Source organism: Trifolium pratense, linkage group LG6, assembly GCF_020283565.1.
Source record: "Trifolium pratense cultivar HEN17-A07 linkage group LG6, ARS_RC_1.1, whole genome shotgun sequence".
NCBI lineage: Eukaryota > Viridiplantae > Streptophyta > Magnoliopsida > Fabales > Fabaceae > Trifolium > Trifolium pratense.
The window spans coordinates 6,228,399-6,244,537 of record NC_060064.1 but is presented as its reverse complement, the minus strand read 5'-3'; the positions used below and the strand labels follow the sequence as shown (position 1 = coordinate 6,244,537).

The 16,139-nt window shown below is 32.5% G+C and overlaps 4 protein-coding genes across 4 annotated transcripts; 1 reads left to right on the top strand and 3 right to left on the bottom strand.

The window, feature by feature from the left end:
* Positions 1 to 257: 257 nt before the first annotated feature.
* Positions 258 to 3,705, bottom strand: LOC123890403 (solute carrier family 35 member F2-like). The gene is made up of 11 exons (XM_045940011.1): positions 3,442 to 3,705; positions 3,197 to 3,291; positions 2,819 to 2,876; positions 2,386 to 2,580; positions 2,207 to 2,283; positions 2,050 to 2,132; positions 1,892 to 1,943; positions 1,684 to 1,752; positions 1,252 to 1,338; positions 1,061 to 1,125; positions 258 to 705 (listed from the first exon to the last, which is right to left on the bottom strand). The coding sequence occupies exons 1-11, from the start codon at positions 3,575 to 3,577 to the stop codon at positions 609 to 611; spliced, it is 1,014 nt and encodes a 337-aa protein (XP_045795967.1). The 5' UTR covers positions 3,578 to 3,705; the 3' UTR covers positions 258 to 608.
* A 1,172-nt stretch (positions 3,706 to 4,877) lies between these two features.
* On the top strand, positions 4,878 to 6,344 carry LOC123890402 (zinc finger A20 and AN1 domain-containing stress-associated protein 4-like). The gene is made up of 2 exons (XM_045940010.1): positions 4,878 to 5,324; positions 5,515 to 6,344. The coding sequence occupies exon 2, from the start codon at positions 5,549 to 5,551 to the stop codon at positions 6,050 to 6,052; it is 504 nt and encodes a 167-aa protein (XP_045795966.1). The 5' UTR covers positions 4,878 to 5,324; positions 5,515 to 5,548; the 3' UTR covers positions 6,053 to 6,344.
* Positions 6,345 to 7,058: 714 nt separating this feature from the next.
* Positions 7,059 to 10,940, bottom strand: LOC123890401 (purple acid phosphatase 22-like). Its single transcript, XM_045940009.1, has 5 exons — positions 10,507 to 10,940; positions 10,046 to 10,337; positions 8,295 to 8,863; positions 8,085 to 8,173; positions 7,059 to 7,632 (listed from the first exon to the last, which is right to left on the bottom strand). The coding sequence occupies exons 1-5, from the start codon at positions 10,663 to 10,665 to the stop codon at positions 7,416 to 7,418; spliced, it is 1,326 nt and encodes a 441-aa protein (XP_045795965.1). The 5' UTR covers positions 10,666 to 10,940; the 3' UTR covers positions 7,059 to 7,415.
* Positions 10,941 to 12,911: 1,971 nt separating this feature from the next.
* On the bottom strand, positions 12,912 to 15,999 carry LOC123890400 (protein IN CHLOROPLAST ATPASE BIOGENESIS, chloroplastic-like). Its single transcript, XM_045940008.1, has 11 exons — positions 15,818 to 15,999; positions 15,649 to 15,732; positions 15,032 to 15,106; positions 14,632 to 14,674; positions 14,488 to 14,545; positions 14,145 to 14,312; positions 14,010 to 14,072; positions 13,826 to 13,920; positions 13,640 to 13,721; positions 13,416 to 13,526; positions 12,912 to 13,302 (listed from the first exon to the last, which is right to left on the bottom strand). Exons 1-11 carry the CDS (start codon positions 15,930 to 15,932, stop codon positions 13,165 to 13,167), a joined length of 1,032 nt encoding a protein of 343 aa, XP_045795964.1. The 5' UTR covers positions 15,933 to 15,999; the 3' UTR covers positions 12,912 to 13,164.
* Positions 16,000 to 16,139: the final 140 nt, after the last annotated feature.

Sequence of the window (16,139 nt, the reverse complement as noted above, 5' to 3'; positions counted from 1 at the left end):
TAAAAATAATATTAATTTCTGATACTTCTCCGATACTATGAAGTACTTTCCCGATATAATGTAACAAACATAATCAATTTAATTATTTTATTTAATTGAATATAAAAAATAATCCTTTTACAGTGCCACATGGCATGAAATGATTGGGCCACATGGCACTCGATTATTGTTCACGTTTTTTTTAAAAGTTGGCTAACGGTAGGGACCTAAAGCAAATTTTTTTTAAAGTGCAAGGACCAAAACCAAACAAAATAAAGTGTAAGGACCAATACCAAGTCATAACCTATTTTTTATTAGACTCTATATTACTATATACAAGGCCTCGATGGTGCATATGAGCCTTACCAAAACAGAAATGTTTTGATAGATATACTCCCACATTAAATAAACATACCTCCACATTTCTAAAATTATCTGTCACACTTTTAACTTTTATTTTTTTTACCCACTTTTCTTCTTTTGCCAAATCATACATTATAAATGGCTTTTACATAGTGTATAATTTTTAGAGTCACAAAAGAAACTAGCCCAAGTGCCCAACACAGACTCTCCATCCAATTGCAAAAGGAGATTTTCCTCATGAAGCAAAAAAATCTATTTAATCAAAATTATGTGCTTTCATTTTCACCATTAATTATTTGGTATTCTAAGTTGTTCAAATTCTCATCCTCTGTAGTAACTGATGCAGGAACTGATTTCTTCTCTCTGATAAAAAAACACTCCAATAGTTAGTAACATACTCCGTCCCAAAATATAAGACCTCTTTGACCATTGCACGTATGTCAATACATAATTTCGATTATTAATATTTTTAATTGTGTAATAGTAAAAATTATAAAAATTTGATATTTTGAAAATATTCACCGAAACAAATCAAACAAATCTTATATGACAATATTTGCATTTATATATTTTCAGAAAAATACGGTAAAAACAAAACATATAAATAGTGCATTTAATCAAACTGAGTCTCATAAAATGGGACAGAGGAAGAAGTATTATAAAGGTACTATAATCAAAACTTAGCTTAAAAATGACCAAATGTAAAAAACAAACATACGCTGTTGAATAAATGATTAGACCAATTCCCACAACCAAAAATGAAAGGAAGTACAACCAATCCACCTGCAATATTAACACTTTGTGATCACATTGCAACATCATATTTAATAGAGATTATGTTACATTTAAATGACAAATGAATCTTGATCTAAATTACCGAACTGCTTAATTAGTCTCGAAAATTAATACCTTTTGGTGATAAAAGAAAACTCTGAAAATCACAGCCCACATATCAGATGTAAGTAAAGATAGATTAAACATTGTTGATCCGCTCAACTGCAAGAGAAAAAATTCAATTCAAATTTCGTTGCTATTATATTTTTATTTCCTATAAATAAAATATTGTTTTATTAAGTTGTAGTCTCTTCAAATATTTCCATCGATGTTTAGTCTCTAGTTTAGTGACTTCAGCGATTGACAAAACATTAAATGAAAATTTTAACCAAAATCATCGATTTGGCTATGGACTAAACATCGACGAAAATATTTGTAGAGACTAAACTTGATAAAATGATATTTTATAGAAATTAAAAACATATTTAACATTTCATTTATATAATTGAGCAAAATTAGTATATCATATTGTCACAATGCAAACATGTCCATGAGAAGGAAACAAACCTTTAGAACAAAAGGAGCAAGTGAGTAAAATATGAAGCTTGACACACCATAGCCAGCAAAAGCAAGTACCTGTTAAGGAATTTAAATTTCTAGTATAATAAACATTAAACTATGCAAATATAAATTTTCAGTGTTCTGTTTTTGACAATAAAAAATTAGAGATTAAATGCACTAAACCAAAAATGACATGAGAAAAAGTACCACTTACAATATTTGCAGACCATTTGATTGATTCCAAAGTCTTCAATTCTAAAACAGATCTATGAAATAATGTTGTAAAGGAACTAGTCCAAATTATAGGACATAAAATAAAGCTAAATTTATACTATTAGATTTCCTAATTGGATTAATATTTTGTAAGGATACACTTCAATAGCAGTAACAAGGAATCCATAAACACCAATCATGGTAACTACTTCAATTCGATCTTTATTCTTAACACAAAATTCCTGCATATACAATTTTTATGATTACTAGCGTGCAGATGGACACGTAAAATTAATACTTAATATTTCTGTACTACCTCACCAACATTGCTTATTGCATAGAAAATTGTCCCTACAATGACAAGTACATCACCCAAGAGAGGTTTTGATCCACCTGAAAATTTTAATTTGGACAATAATTCTTGTCATTAATAATAACACTAAAATTAATTGATTAGAATTTAAAATCTAAATATGTTGAATAAATTAATGTTACCTCCATCACCACCATCCCATGTGTCAGAAAGTAAGACTAAAGAGAGACCAAGTACACAGAGTGTTCCTCCACCTAATTGCCATAGGGAATATCTTGTGCCAAGGAAGATCCATGTGAGTAGAATTACCCAAGGTACTACCCAACAGTCTAGTAATGTTACACTAGTAATTGAACTATATTGATATGCTTTTATAACTGCATACAAAGAAAAAATGGCAGAGCAAAATGCTACATCAAAATTCAGCTTAAATCCACATATCCTATACTCCCTTTGTGACGAAATATCAACTTTTTAAATTCATTGCATAATTAATATATCTGAGATCATACATTAATTATACAATGAACTTAAAAAACTGAATTTCACTTATATTTTGTTATCGAAAGAGTATTTTTTTCAACTATTGATAGATATAGAGTAACACTCCTTTACCCAAATAACACCCCTGAGCATCAGCAAAACCTAACAATAAATACCAATACCAAGAAACCTGCAAAAAAATGCAAGATCTCAAAAACACCAATAATTTAAATTCATTTGTTGAAAGATAATTGAACAAACAAAATGTTCTAATTCATATACACTAACATTTTTTTTAAACCGTCAATAAATAATAATCATAAAAATGTTTATATTTGTAGACTAACGGACAAATACCACATAAAACTGATATACATTTGCAAGGTGCGAAGTTTGAACTCGGGTGAAGATGTCAAACTTAGGCCTTATGGTCTAAAATGTTTGCCTGTAAGTATCAAAGTTAAACTCTAAATAAAAAATGAAGATATGTATGCATTGGTATATACATACCAGAGGTTTTTGATGCCTATAAAGCAATATGCTTCCATAAACCAAAGCTAAAGATCCATATGTAAATAGGCTCTGAGTTAAAGGTGCATCAACACCTACATTTATTAATTATAGGGAAACATATAAAAATCATATGAAAGTTTAAAAATACATATGACTCATAACTTTATCTTAAGAGTGGAATTTTGAGCTACTAAACTATCTGACAAAAAAACCAAAAAATTATAATAACAAATTAAGAATACCAAATTGGGCAATGAGAGAAGAAGTGATGCTCATAAGAGCAACTGAGAAAGAAAGTAGTTGACCAAGAAGAAGTATGCCAATGACTTTTAAAGTTGGAGTGTTACTCCAGCAACTTCTCATTGTATTCCAATTCATTATTGAAAATTTTGTTATGTTTTCTTTCCTTGTTACTACTAGTATAATTATTCATTTTATCGTAAGTTTATAACAACGATGGAACGTGAACAAAATTTCATCGTGATTTGTCATATCATCAACCATATGATGGAATTTGAAGTTTGGATGCATATATGCATGCAGCTAGCTACCGTTCTTGAGTTACAGTATTTGAATTGAATGGTGGCTGCAGCGTGAAAGGGAAAATCCAGTGACACATAATTAGCAATTTTTTCATGCACATGAGCTATAAATAAAAAATTCCTGACAATATGAACTAATTTATTGTTGATAACTGTTTGACAAAGCTAGTGATTAGTTATTAATATTGTTAAAAATATTTTTCGTCTTCACAATACTTAAACACCGAATGTTTAAGACATCAACTCATTTAACTTTTAACTCAAACTAATTGAATTATTCACCCATGATGGTCTGTCACTATATAACTTTTTTTATTGAGTTCACTACAATCACATTTTTAACACCTTCACATAGTCAAAGACATTAATAATAGTCCAATTTCGAAGCAGACTATATTTTTTAATTTAATATTGAAAATAATAAATTAAGATTTAAACCATATAATTTTAATCAAACTATTTTTTTTATGGCTTATTTTTTTTTGAGGTAGGCTAGTGGCTAGAAATTCCATGTCAAAGATGGACAAGTGGAGTGACCAGAATTCGAACCTAATTCCTATGTATATAACGTGATGCATCTATCAACTGAGCTAAATCCATTAGGACTTTTATGACCTATTTTAAACAAACTATTGAATATCTAATCACGTGAATATATTTTCAATGTTTTAAAAATCGAACCGAACTGACCGTCCACTGTATCAACCAAGTAATATACCGGAAATCTTGTTTCCATGACACCACTAGAAAAGATAGATAGGAACGACCCCACCACCAACCAACCCCCCACTCTCCAACTTGCTGACACCACGCCTTCTATCCAAACACGCATCTACTCTCCACGATACAGTATCAAGTATCAACCAACGCCCTTCATTCATTCAAATAAATAAAGTTTTTTTTTTCACCCTCTCGTTTATAGGGAAGAGGTCATAGTAGTTCAGAGTTTGGGCGAGTTCTGACATCAAGTGATTTTAGTCTCCTCCCAAATACAGTTGGGGATCAAACTGTGGTCCTCCCTATCAAGTTCAGCCTTAAATAAAATTACGAATAAAATATTAAATTTTTTTTGTTAAAACAAATAAAATATTATTAGTAATTATAGAGAGAAAAAATAAATAAATTAGGAATTCATGAATTTGAATATACGTCTAGTTTCATTGGATGAGAAATAAGAAATGAATTAAATACATTTTAGCCGCTACGTACGTTCGTTCTTCACCACCACACCACTGCCGTCACAGCCAGCCTGTCTGTTGTTTGTTCTAATCCCATACACTAAATTATCATTTACCGTTTTTAATCAACACTAATCATCCTCCTCAAAAACAAACAACTATTCATTCTTTATTCTATTCCATTCTATTAATTAATAATAATTAACTAATATTTCCTTGACGATAACCCATTTGAAAACGATTAATACCGATTTGTCCCCTTTCGCCGTTTCTTCCTCTTTCTCTCTCATCATCATAACCTTTCCGACTCTGTTATCATTCATTCTTTCTTTCTCTCCTATTTCCCTTTCCCTTTTCTCTCTTTCTTTCCTTCTCATTTCCCTCAACCACTCCGATTCAATTGAGGTACTAATTTTCCTTCCTATTTCTCTTTCAAATCAATTCTTCTAATCCTCTATTCAATTCGCTTATATCTAATCTAATTCTTCAATTTTCAATTATTCCTCGAATTTTCTTCAAATCGAAACAATATTCATATCATCATCGTTACGTGACGTTAAGTTTTTGTTGCTGTCAATTATTATTATTTACGCAGGTTAAGAGTTTTTTCATCAGATCTACCACGATCTATGGCGGAAGAGCACCGATGTGAAACCCCAGAAGGTCACAGACTCTGCGCTAACAACTGCGGATTCTTCGGTAGTTCAGCTACGATGAATCTCTGCTCAAAATGTTACAGAGATATTCATTTGAAGGAGCAAGAACAAGCCAAAACCAAATCAACGATCGAAACCGCTCTTTCATCAGCCTCCACTTCAACCGCCGTGGTTGTTGCATCTCCGGTACCGGAAATCGAATCTCTCCCTCAAACTCAACAACCGGCGTTGACTAAACCGTCGATCGTGCCTGATGAATCGGATTCATCGATCGGATCGGTTCAACCGAATCGATGCGGAACGTGTAGGAAACGGGTCGGGTTAACCGGATTCAAGTGTAGATGTGGAAGCACGTTTTGTGGGACCCACAGGTATCCAGAGAAACACGAGTGCGGTTACGATTTCAAAGCCATCGGGAGAGACGAGATAGCGAAAGCGAATCCTGTGATCAAAGCTGATAAGCTGAGAAGAATTTGATTTGATCTTCGCCGTTCGATGAGTTGATCTGGACCGTTCATGTGGCGATGCTTGAATGAAATGAAATGTATAAAATCTATTTTTATCTATTAAAAAAGGTTGAATAAGTCTTTTTATTTTTTTAAGTGCCTTTGCTTTGTATTAAAGGGAAGAAAAAAAAAAGTGATTTTCTTATGTTGGATATGGAATTGAAAATTTTAAGTCCACACTCACGCGTTTGGAAATTATTATGGTGTGGTCCAAATTGTAAAGCGTTGCCGTTTAATATTTTAGAAGCATATTATTATGGCAATTTCTAGTTGGTGGAACTTTTCTAGAGCTTTTGGTTTGTGTAAAAAATGAAACAAGTCGTTCTCATTTCTTTTGTTGTCACTAGTATCTGTCTAATATATACTACTAGTATCCACTATGTTTGAGAGGATACAATGAATGAATATAATAAGGATTTTATATAAATTTTTTTTTGATAATTTGGAGTATTTATTCAACAACTACAAATAATAAAAAATTCTTAAAAATTAGTTGTGGATAAATAATTTCAAATTATTAAGGAGTGGTGTAGATCTCACCGTACAACAAAAGTTGTAAGAGACACATAATGTTTATCGAGCACAATGGACATATTATTGTTTTAAACCATTTGTGATTATTTGATTCAATGAATTAGCATAATCTCTTTCTCTCTTGTGCGCAATTTATGATTTCCCCAAATTCAACAGTTGAGTGATTTTAAAAGAAACAAATCTAATTTAAAAAGTTTTTTGAAGAGAGTGCAGTAGGATTCGAGTAGAATAGTAAGCTACATAAGAGAAATTGAAGTAGAGGATTCAAATTGGACTCTTGTTTGATGCAAAATATTAGGGTTAATTATAACTTAGAAGCTGTCTATGTAAAAAACTTCACTTGACTTACCTTGGATTTCAAATGAAGGACAAAGATGTATTGAATTGAGAAATAATATAATTTGATTGAGCTCTTGTACCATATCAAATAAAAAACTAAAATATAAAAAATGAAATTTAGAAAGTTGTATTTATATTTTTTATCAAGTTTTATTCTCAGCTTAACAAAAATCAACTCAAGTGTTTATATGTGGCAGGGTGAGGGTTGTCTCCGGTGACATTTTATGTCATGTGGAATCACAACCACCCATTTTCTTTGGTACAAATTTTTTAATTATTAAAAACCATAATCAAAGGTAAATAATTCACAGCATTCTCTCATGTACTGGAGACAATCCTTTTCCATATGTGGCATGTTTCACCTCTCTTCCGAATTCCAGATACCATCCCAAAAGATTAGCAAATTGAGACACTCCCAGTTATTTAATCTCGACATTCTTTATATTGTTCCAAATTGAAATTTACAACTCATCATGAGCAACTTGGTTATTTTGTGTCTCTGAGCAACCTTTCAAGTTGCTTAAGCTCTCTATCCATATTTCATCAGCTACAACTGCATCTTTATCGTTGTTGCGATGCCATGACCAATGTGCATGAGTTTCATTTAGTATTCGTAACCTTCCATGACCAAAGCTTGGCTCTCGAAACAATGAGAGAGGGCTTGGGGGGTCCTTAAACCTAATGACAACAATCAATTAATACATAACATATCAAGTGCCACGAGAAAGAAAAAAAAATTGTATTTGCATACAATCAATGTCAAACTTTCTTACACGTATATCTAATCACAACTAACCATTCATATATATGTCAAAAAAAAAAAACTAACCATTCATATATATGTGAAAACATTTTAAAATTTTATTTTAGTAAAGTGACGTCATATAATATTTTTAAAAATAGCAAATATACCGATAGGCCATATCCGAGCATAAGATATACTCGAATAGGAAAAGAGAAATATACACATCGCTGCACTGGCAGGGACGAAAAACAATAAGACAAGAAAGAAGAGAATCATATAATATGATTTAATTGAATGTACGTATATATATAAAAAAAAAATACTAGTGTGTCAAAAAAAATTATACTAATTAAACAAAAGATAATAAATATAGAATGTATCTCACCTTAATGCAAGTCCCTCACGGTTTCCTCCATCCCCAATTGTCACGTACATTGGACCACATGAATCAGCCTTGTTATCATAAATTCGAGTCTGCAAAAGGATCCGGATAGTAAAACAAATAATAAATTTCCAAACCAATTAATCAATAAATATAATGTTAAAATAAAATAAATGAATAATAAAAAATTAATTAATCAAAGACATGACATACAAATCGTTCATATGCATGAACATGTCCAGCAAAAACCAAATCAACATGAGCCTCATAAAGCAACTCTTCCATAGCTTCTCTCATTGATTCACCTTCACCTTGATGTGCTTCATTAGTAGTATACCAAGGTGCATGTACCAATGTAATAACCCATGGTGTCTTAACTCTATCAATCTTAGCAAGATCTAATTTAAGCCATTCATATTGTTGTGATTCAACATTAAAATCAGCATATGAACCTAACATAATTATATGGGCACCAATAACATCAAAAGAGTAATAGAGATTTGAGTTGGATTCACTCTCTTGAAATGGCATAGGCCAACGTGTATTATAGGCTTCAAATCCTTTTGGGTATATAATTGGAAAAATTTCAATTTCATGGTTTCCTTGTGTAACCATCCATGGTCTTTTACTAGCATATGGTTCTACTAAACGACCAAAAGAATCCCATAATGGTTGTTGTGAATCTGCATATGATAGATCTCCTGGTAATAAGAATACATCGTAGTCACTTTTGTCAACATGTTTTAGGGTTGATGCTGTCCATTCAGTTTGTCCCAAATCTCCTACATAGAATAATATGTACATTGTTAAAAAAATATTAATCATTCATTGAATCATCAATGATATTACATGTCTATTTTATAAGGAAAATGAATTTTGTACATCAAATAAGGTGTTTTTTTTTTTTAAATGTGTGTAAGAATTGCTCGGGACTGGACGTTTGGGATGAGTCAAGCTCAATACCACATCCATCAGCTCAATACTACATTTGTTGACCTATATAAGCATCAGGGCATCTTAGGAGCATTTACTTCCACCGATCCTAATCATTGTGAGAATCTCTATACTCTCGAATAGCAATGTGAGTCTTTAATGTGTAAAGATATTCAAAAGGTGTAATTCTATTATTGTAATAACTAAAATAGAAATATCAATGCATAATCCTAGTTAGGGTTCTATAAATAAAGAGGTCATGATACCCGAGTTATACATGCTTTGAACCCATTTTTGTTGAAGAAAAAAAAAGCTAAAGGTTTTCTCAGGGTGTGTTGATTTCAAAGGCCAAACCATGTCACTATATGAACATCATTAATTAAGGTATGGTTCTGCATATTACTTCTATTTCTAATGATTAACATGATTGATTATTTTGGGTTTTAAGGATTACTTTTAGTTTCAGGGTGAGAGTTTGACTAACAATTCTCTACTGTATTTCTTAGCATTTGTGATGTGTGTGTGAGTTTTACTATTAGACTATTTCTTTTTGTATTAACTCTTTGATTCTTAGGTGAAAGAAACTCCGGTAACTCGGAGTTCAGCCGCGATCATTAGACTATTTAGAGAACATAAAACAATAAATAAAACAATTTATGATCAAAATATATTGGCATGTTAAGTTGTAATTTTGGGCCTGCTTGAAAATTTGTTGTCAAGCTTGAAATTATGGGGCAATGATTGGTAACAATATCACGGTTACGTTATCATGAAACTTGATATTTTTGGTAAGTTATGTAACTATCAAATGATCGTGTACACTTTACGCACCTTTCAATTATTAAGACCTTATCCTAAGCCACTTGTTACCATTGCGTTAGCTTGAAGCACTCATTACTTTCTAGTATCAAATCTTACCAACTAATTAACTCAATAGGACCATAAACATAACTCCAAAACCAATAACCAATTAATTAATCATATATAACTCAAACCAAACCGTGAAGCAAAAGAAACCAAACATAACTTACCAACAATGACAAATTCAATGGGAAACTTTGATGGTGGTGTCTTGAAGGAAAATTCTGGACCTAAACCTCCACATTTGTAGAAGTAAGTAGTGTTTGGTTCCAAAGGCCCAATCACAGTGTTGTGAATTTTACCAGAATTATAGAAAAAATATTGGTATGAGGTATTTTCTCCATTTGTTTTTTCACTATACACCCCTGATTTTGTTCCATACTCCACCACACTTTTTGTTTCCTTGTCTTCTGTTATCCATGACACTCTCATCTTATCTTTCCCCACCAATGAAATATGCACCTACATATGTAATATACTATGCTTAATTAGTCACATTAAAAACATTTACTATTTTGCGACTAATTTAGAGACGGAAATATATAATTGATCGGCAAATCAATTTTTAAATTGTTTGTTGAATGAATTTGTGACCGATTTATAAAGTTAAGTACTATAATTTAGAATGAACCTGTTGGGGGTCTGAATTTGAGCGTTGATGGGGAGTGATGATGAGTTGACTAGCTGGCTGACGAACAAAAATGTTTTCTTGAGAAAGAAGGTATTGTGGGAACAAAAGGAAGAGCAAGAGGATTGGGAATGAGATTAAAGAGTGGTTGTATTTTGTCATATTTTGGGTTAGACTAGTTGATTGATGCAATTTTGAGATGGGAGTAGTCTAGGGTGTTTAGTTTCTTGAAAATGGAGGATGAAAATATATAATGGGGCTGTGGAAGCAAGAGAAAATGAGATGGAATATATAAAAGTATGATTATTCTTTTTAGAAGGTGAATATTTTGGAGAGGGTACATTAACGTGCAGGGTGTTTTTTTGAGTTGCAATTGCTTCGAAGTTGAAGATATGTGAAGAGATCTATAAGGAGTATCTTAAAGCAAGGACCACATACTTTTTATTTAGATCTCTTGAAGTTTTCTCTCCCGACCCCCTCATTTCTTTTCTACCCCCCAAATATCCCATTTTGCCCCTTGCGGTATGAAAATTTTTTGCCAACAAACTTCGGTTTATATAAACCGAAGTTTTTAAACATGGAAAAAAAATTTGGTTTATATAAACCGAAATAACATATACCCCCCAAAAAGAAGGAAAATTTATGTGAAAATTCGTGTAGAGCTACCTGTGGTAAATTTATCATATCTCTCTGAATATAGGTCGTATGCTAATGATTTTTAATCCAGTGTAAAGAAGACAAAATTTACTATAAGATTGACACTGGAATTATTAAATTTCATTAAGTATAGTATGAGAAAATCTACCTACAAGTTCGAGAAAAGTTTCTGCAAAATGTTGTAGAGATACCTGTGGTAAATTTATCATAGCTCTCTGAATATAAGTCGTATGCTAATAATGTTTTCTCCAGTGTAAAGAAGACAAAATTTACTACAATATTGACACCGGAATTGTTAAATTTCATTAAGTATAGTATGAGAAAATCTACCTACAAGTTTGAGAAAAGTTTATGCTCTGTTTCTGTACCAGTACCCACTATTTCGTCAAACTGAACCAATTGGATAGTTAACCCTCAAAACAAAAATTATATTTGTATTCTTGACACCCTAAGCTTTCCAACGAGTGGTCATTTACTCAAATCGGACATCGTTTAGTATTTCAAATAAATTGTGGAAGTTAAGGGTCTCATGCAGAATTTATGCAGGAAAGCTGGAAAAAATTTGGAACACAATATTTCGGTTTATATAAACCGAAATTTTTTAGCATGACAAAAAAAATCGGTTCGTATAAACCGAAGTACCCTCAAGGACAAAAAAAGAAATTCAGGGGGTAGAAAAGAAATGAGGGGGGTCGGGAGAGAAACCATCAGATCTCTTTCCTTGGCTTTGGATTGGACATTTTGTACATTTTCTTTGACACGCAAGAATGCCTACAAATTACATGTCGGTATCCTCTATCTCTCTCTCTCTCTACATTTACAACGTAGAGATTCTCATTTATGCAGCATGGAATCAAGTTATCCCATCAAAAAATTTGTCGATATTTTTAAATAAAAAATGGAGTATTATATGTTATGACTGTATATAGAATCTTGGAAGTGAAGTTACTAATAAGCACTATGTTATATTCATGAATGAGAGTCGGTCACCTATCTAATATAATATGACTTTGTTTGTGAGTTTAAAAATTTCAACTCTAACAATGACTTTGGATTTCAAGTGTTACCTGATTATTTTCGACACGCAATGTATCAGAATATCTTTAGGATATGCTTCCATCGAAGATGGATACTGTTCAGTGTTCACACTAATTACTAAATAATGCTGCCTACAACTATCAATCACAGATTCACAACTACATTTTTGTCATTTTAAGTCATTTTAAGTCATTTTTTAAATAAATGTGGAGTCATTTTAAAAAAAAAAAGAAAGTTGTAATTTAAATTGGTGGTGTTTAACAACTGGTGTGTATAAAGGAATGTGGGGGGTAATAATCCAATGACACCAGATTGCTCAAAGTGGAATTCTGATGTAGGGTAATGTTGTGAGACCATGTTATTTTTTATTTTTCACATTCAACTATTAATCACTTTCTCTTGATACTATATGTTGCTACTTGAAATTACAGTTGGTCAGTATATATGCCAAAACAACAATGTTGCATACATTCCATTACATGATTTGCTTGAAAATTTGATATGTTCCACCCCTAATCTAAATTAGCTATACTTCTCTTGACTAATTAACTTAGAAGGTTCAAATCAACATGCAGCAAAAAATGTCCTTTCTCTGATTGTAAGCACTTTTAGTAGCTGCTCACGTTGTTGATACAAACATACTAGAGACACTCTCTCTCTCATCAACTTGCAATAACATACTAAGAACTGATTATAGGTAAAAGAGATGCAAATAATCAAGACATTGCGCGTGCGCTGATATATTGACTTATTTCGTATGCAAGCAAGTATTAAGTTACATATGAATAATGAGTTAGTGTCATTATTCTTACATGTAAAGCATGAAAAATGATAGGTATTTGAGGAAGATTTGATAAAATGGGAATTTAAGGAAAAATATCCAATACTTAAGATGAAATACCGGAAACACCAAACAGGGAAGGCCCTGAAAGCCTGTAGATAGACAAAAATCTCTCAAGCAAATTATTATTGATAAAGAATGAATTTTGCAATATCATTGAGTCCTCCTTCCGCGTAACATTTGGCAATCTGTTCTAAATAGTCGTCCCAATTTCCCTCTATAGAAGCCAAATCTAACAAGAAAGCTGCTTCATCCAGTACAACCTGCAATTGATTTGAAAGTGAAAATAAGAAAGATTAACATGAATCGGCACATGCTCTTGTTATGCATGTTTGACGTTGATAGAAATGATATTCAAATCAATATAGTCTGAAACCTGTTCAGGCGCCTTCCCTTTCTTAAGATCTTCTTGCCTTCCCTCCTCAGTCACCTTCTCCTTAATATACTCAATTTGCTCATCGTCCCATTGGGCTATATTAGCAACGTCCTAAACAAACAAATTTCACCAAAGAAATACCCGAAAAGGAGGAAATAGATGGGAATAAGTACAAAAGGAAAAGAGATGAATCACAAGCTTACACTTCAGTAAATAATTCATACCCGATACATGCAGCCTAGAGTCCACCACGGTGATTTCAAAGCTCCCCTGGCAGCATCTTTAGCTTCTACTTTACGTCCAACCCTATATAATTGTTTTTCCAGAGGGAAAAAAAAGCTCCTTAGAAGTTGATAACAGTAAGTTCAGATTTTTCATTCGATATGTAATGGAAAGTGTTTACCACCAACCTCAACATAATCTCAGCATTGAACACAAAAGGTCGTGCAAATCCTGGAAAATGTTCCTTCTTTGTATAAAATTCCCCCGTTACTAAAGCTGAAACCTTACACACACCGACAGAGACAATATGTATCAATTCACTTATGACTAATGCTTGAGGAACAAATTAAATTCAAAAGAATCTTATAATACCTGATCTCCTTCATCAAAATGCCGCCTCACTTTGCGTTCTAAGACATCAGGAAATATACCTACCTAAAAACAGATTAGGTTCTTGCAATGGTTGATTGCAAAAGTGAACAAACATGTTTACAGATTTATGAATACCTTTTTCAGAAGATAGCCATCTAAGTTAGAAACCCCAGACTCTGCAAAGTCACCCTTTCTGTAAAGCTTTTCCCCAGCATCAGCTGAAGCATGAAAGAGTTCTTCATTTCTCTCTTGACTGTCTTTTGCATCTTCTTCAACCAATATCCTGTGAATATATTGGTCTACCTGTATGAAGCAAATAGACAACTTGCATTAACCAATTATCAATGTATATTACCGACTAGCATCTTCTGCATTCGCATAATATCGTCACAATAAACACAAGATGAAGTGTCCATTAATATGTGTATGTATATTATCAAGCAACCAATAATAGACATCGCAATGTAGTATCGCTTACCGTCTTAGCTAAAAGCCAAACTCCGTGTTTTCTCACTTCCACCACCGGCATTTCCAATCTGCAGTTGTTTGCAACTATGAGACTATCAGATTCAGAACAACAAATTAACCATGAAAAGGAGATGAGATGAACATGGAGCCTCACTTGGGTGGAGCCGTGGGCCATCGCAGCAGTGCAGTTACAGCACCTGTGAAAACAATAATCACAAAACCAATTCCACACATAAGTTTAAGATTTAGGACCTGTTGGATTGACTAAATTGAGCTTATCTACTGGCGTAAAGCATTTGTGCTACAGTTTGAGAGAGCTTATGGAAACAGCTTATGACATATCAATATGTTGTTTTCAGCTTATTTCTATAAGCTCTCCAAAATAGCTTATAAAAACAGCTTATAGCTTATAGTTGACTTTATTTTATCTTTTGTTATAAAATAGCTTATACATAAGCACTTATGTGATAAACACTTATGCAGTAAACATTTAATTAAATTGTTTATCCAAACAAGACCCTAGTTCTCAAAGCTCTTATCTCTTGAACCCATACCTGAGCTGTTTTTTGACAGGGGTATAGCAAGGGGGATTAAACCTTGCTTAGCACCCGGAGAAATAATTGTTTCACCTGTTACACACAAACCATAACAAACAAATAATTATAACCTAGAAGAAATACTTCAAATTTCAAACCACATATGTTCATACTCTATAGCATTGTTTCATATACCAAAATAATGACTAAATACCCAAATTGGTCCTTGAAATTGTGTGATTGTATCAATGATCAATCTAGTCTCTCACATTATCAATATCAATAATACTCCCTCCGTCCCAAATTGAGTGACACAGTTGACCTTTTCACCCATGCCGATGTAAAATTTTGACAATTAATATTTTTAATCGTATAATAGTAAAAATTATAAAAAATTGATATTTTGAAAATAGTTAATAGTGCGAAAAAGTCAACCGTGTCACTCAATTTGGGACGAAGGGAGGGAGTATCTAAAATTGCAAAATGTTGATCAAAGTCCTCACATTATCAATCTAGTCCCTCACTAGGATGATACATACAGTCATAGAACAATTTCAAGAGAACTTGGATAATTACTCACAAGATAATCAAAGTGACATGTTCACAAAATGAACAAATAATTTGAATATTGGTACCTTTAGTTTTCAAGATACTCAAGAGTTGTGAAAGATGCTGAGGTGGTTGAATTACAGCTACATCCTTTACAAAAGAAACATGTTCTGCAACAATGGGAAAGTGAATAATGAATGAAGCTAACAAATGGAAAAAGCTAAACAATTAGAATGAGATGAGAAGTGGTGTTACCGGAGTTGGAGGAAGAAGAAGAGACGCGAAGAGAAGATGTGCGGTGGCTGAAGAACCTCGGCACGACGTTGCCGCGTGAACTTCCGCCACACAATACTCCGCCGCTCATCTTCATTTTTCTGTTGTTTGCGTTTTTATTTTTCTCATCACCACACTCCCTTTATCTGTTTTCTTTTTCATATAATAATGGGAAAAATAAAATACCTATCTATCTAGAGCCAAAATAAAAATTCAAGAGAAAATAAAATAAAATTAAAAGATAAAATGAAGAATAATTATGTGTGCAAAATCTTAAATGATACTTCATCCTGACACAATTATA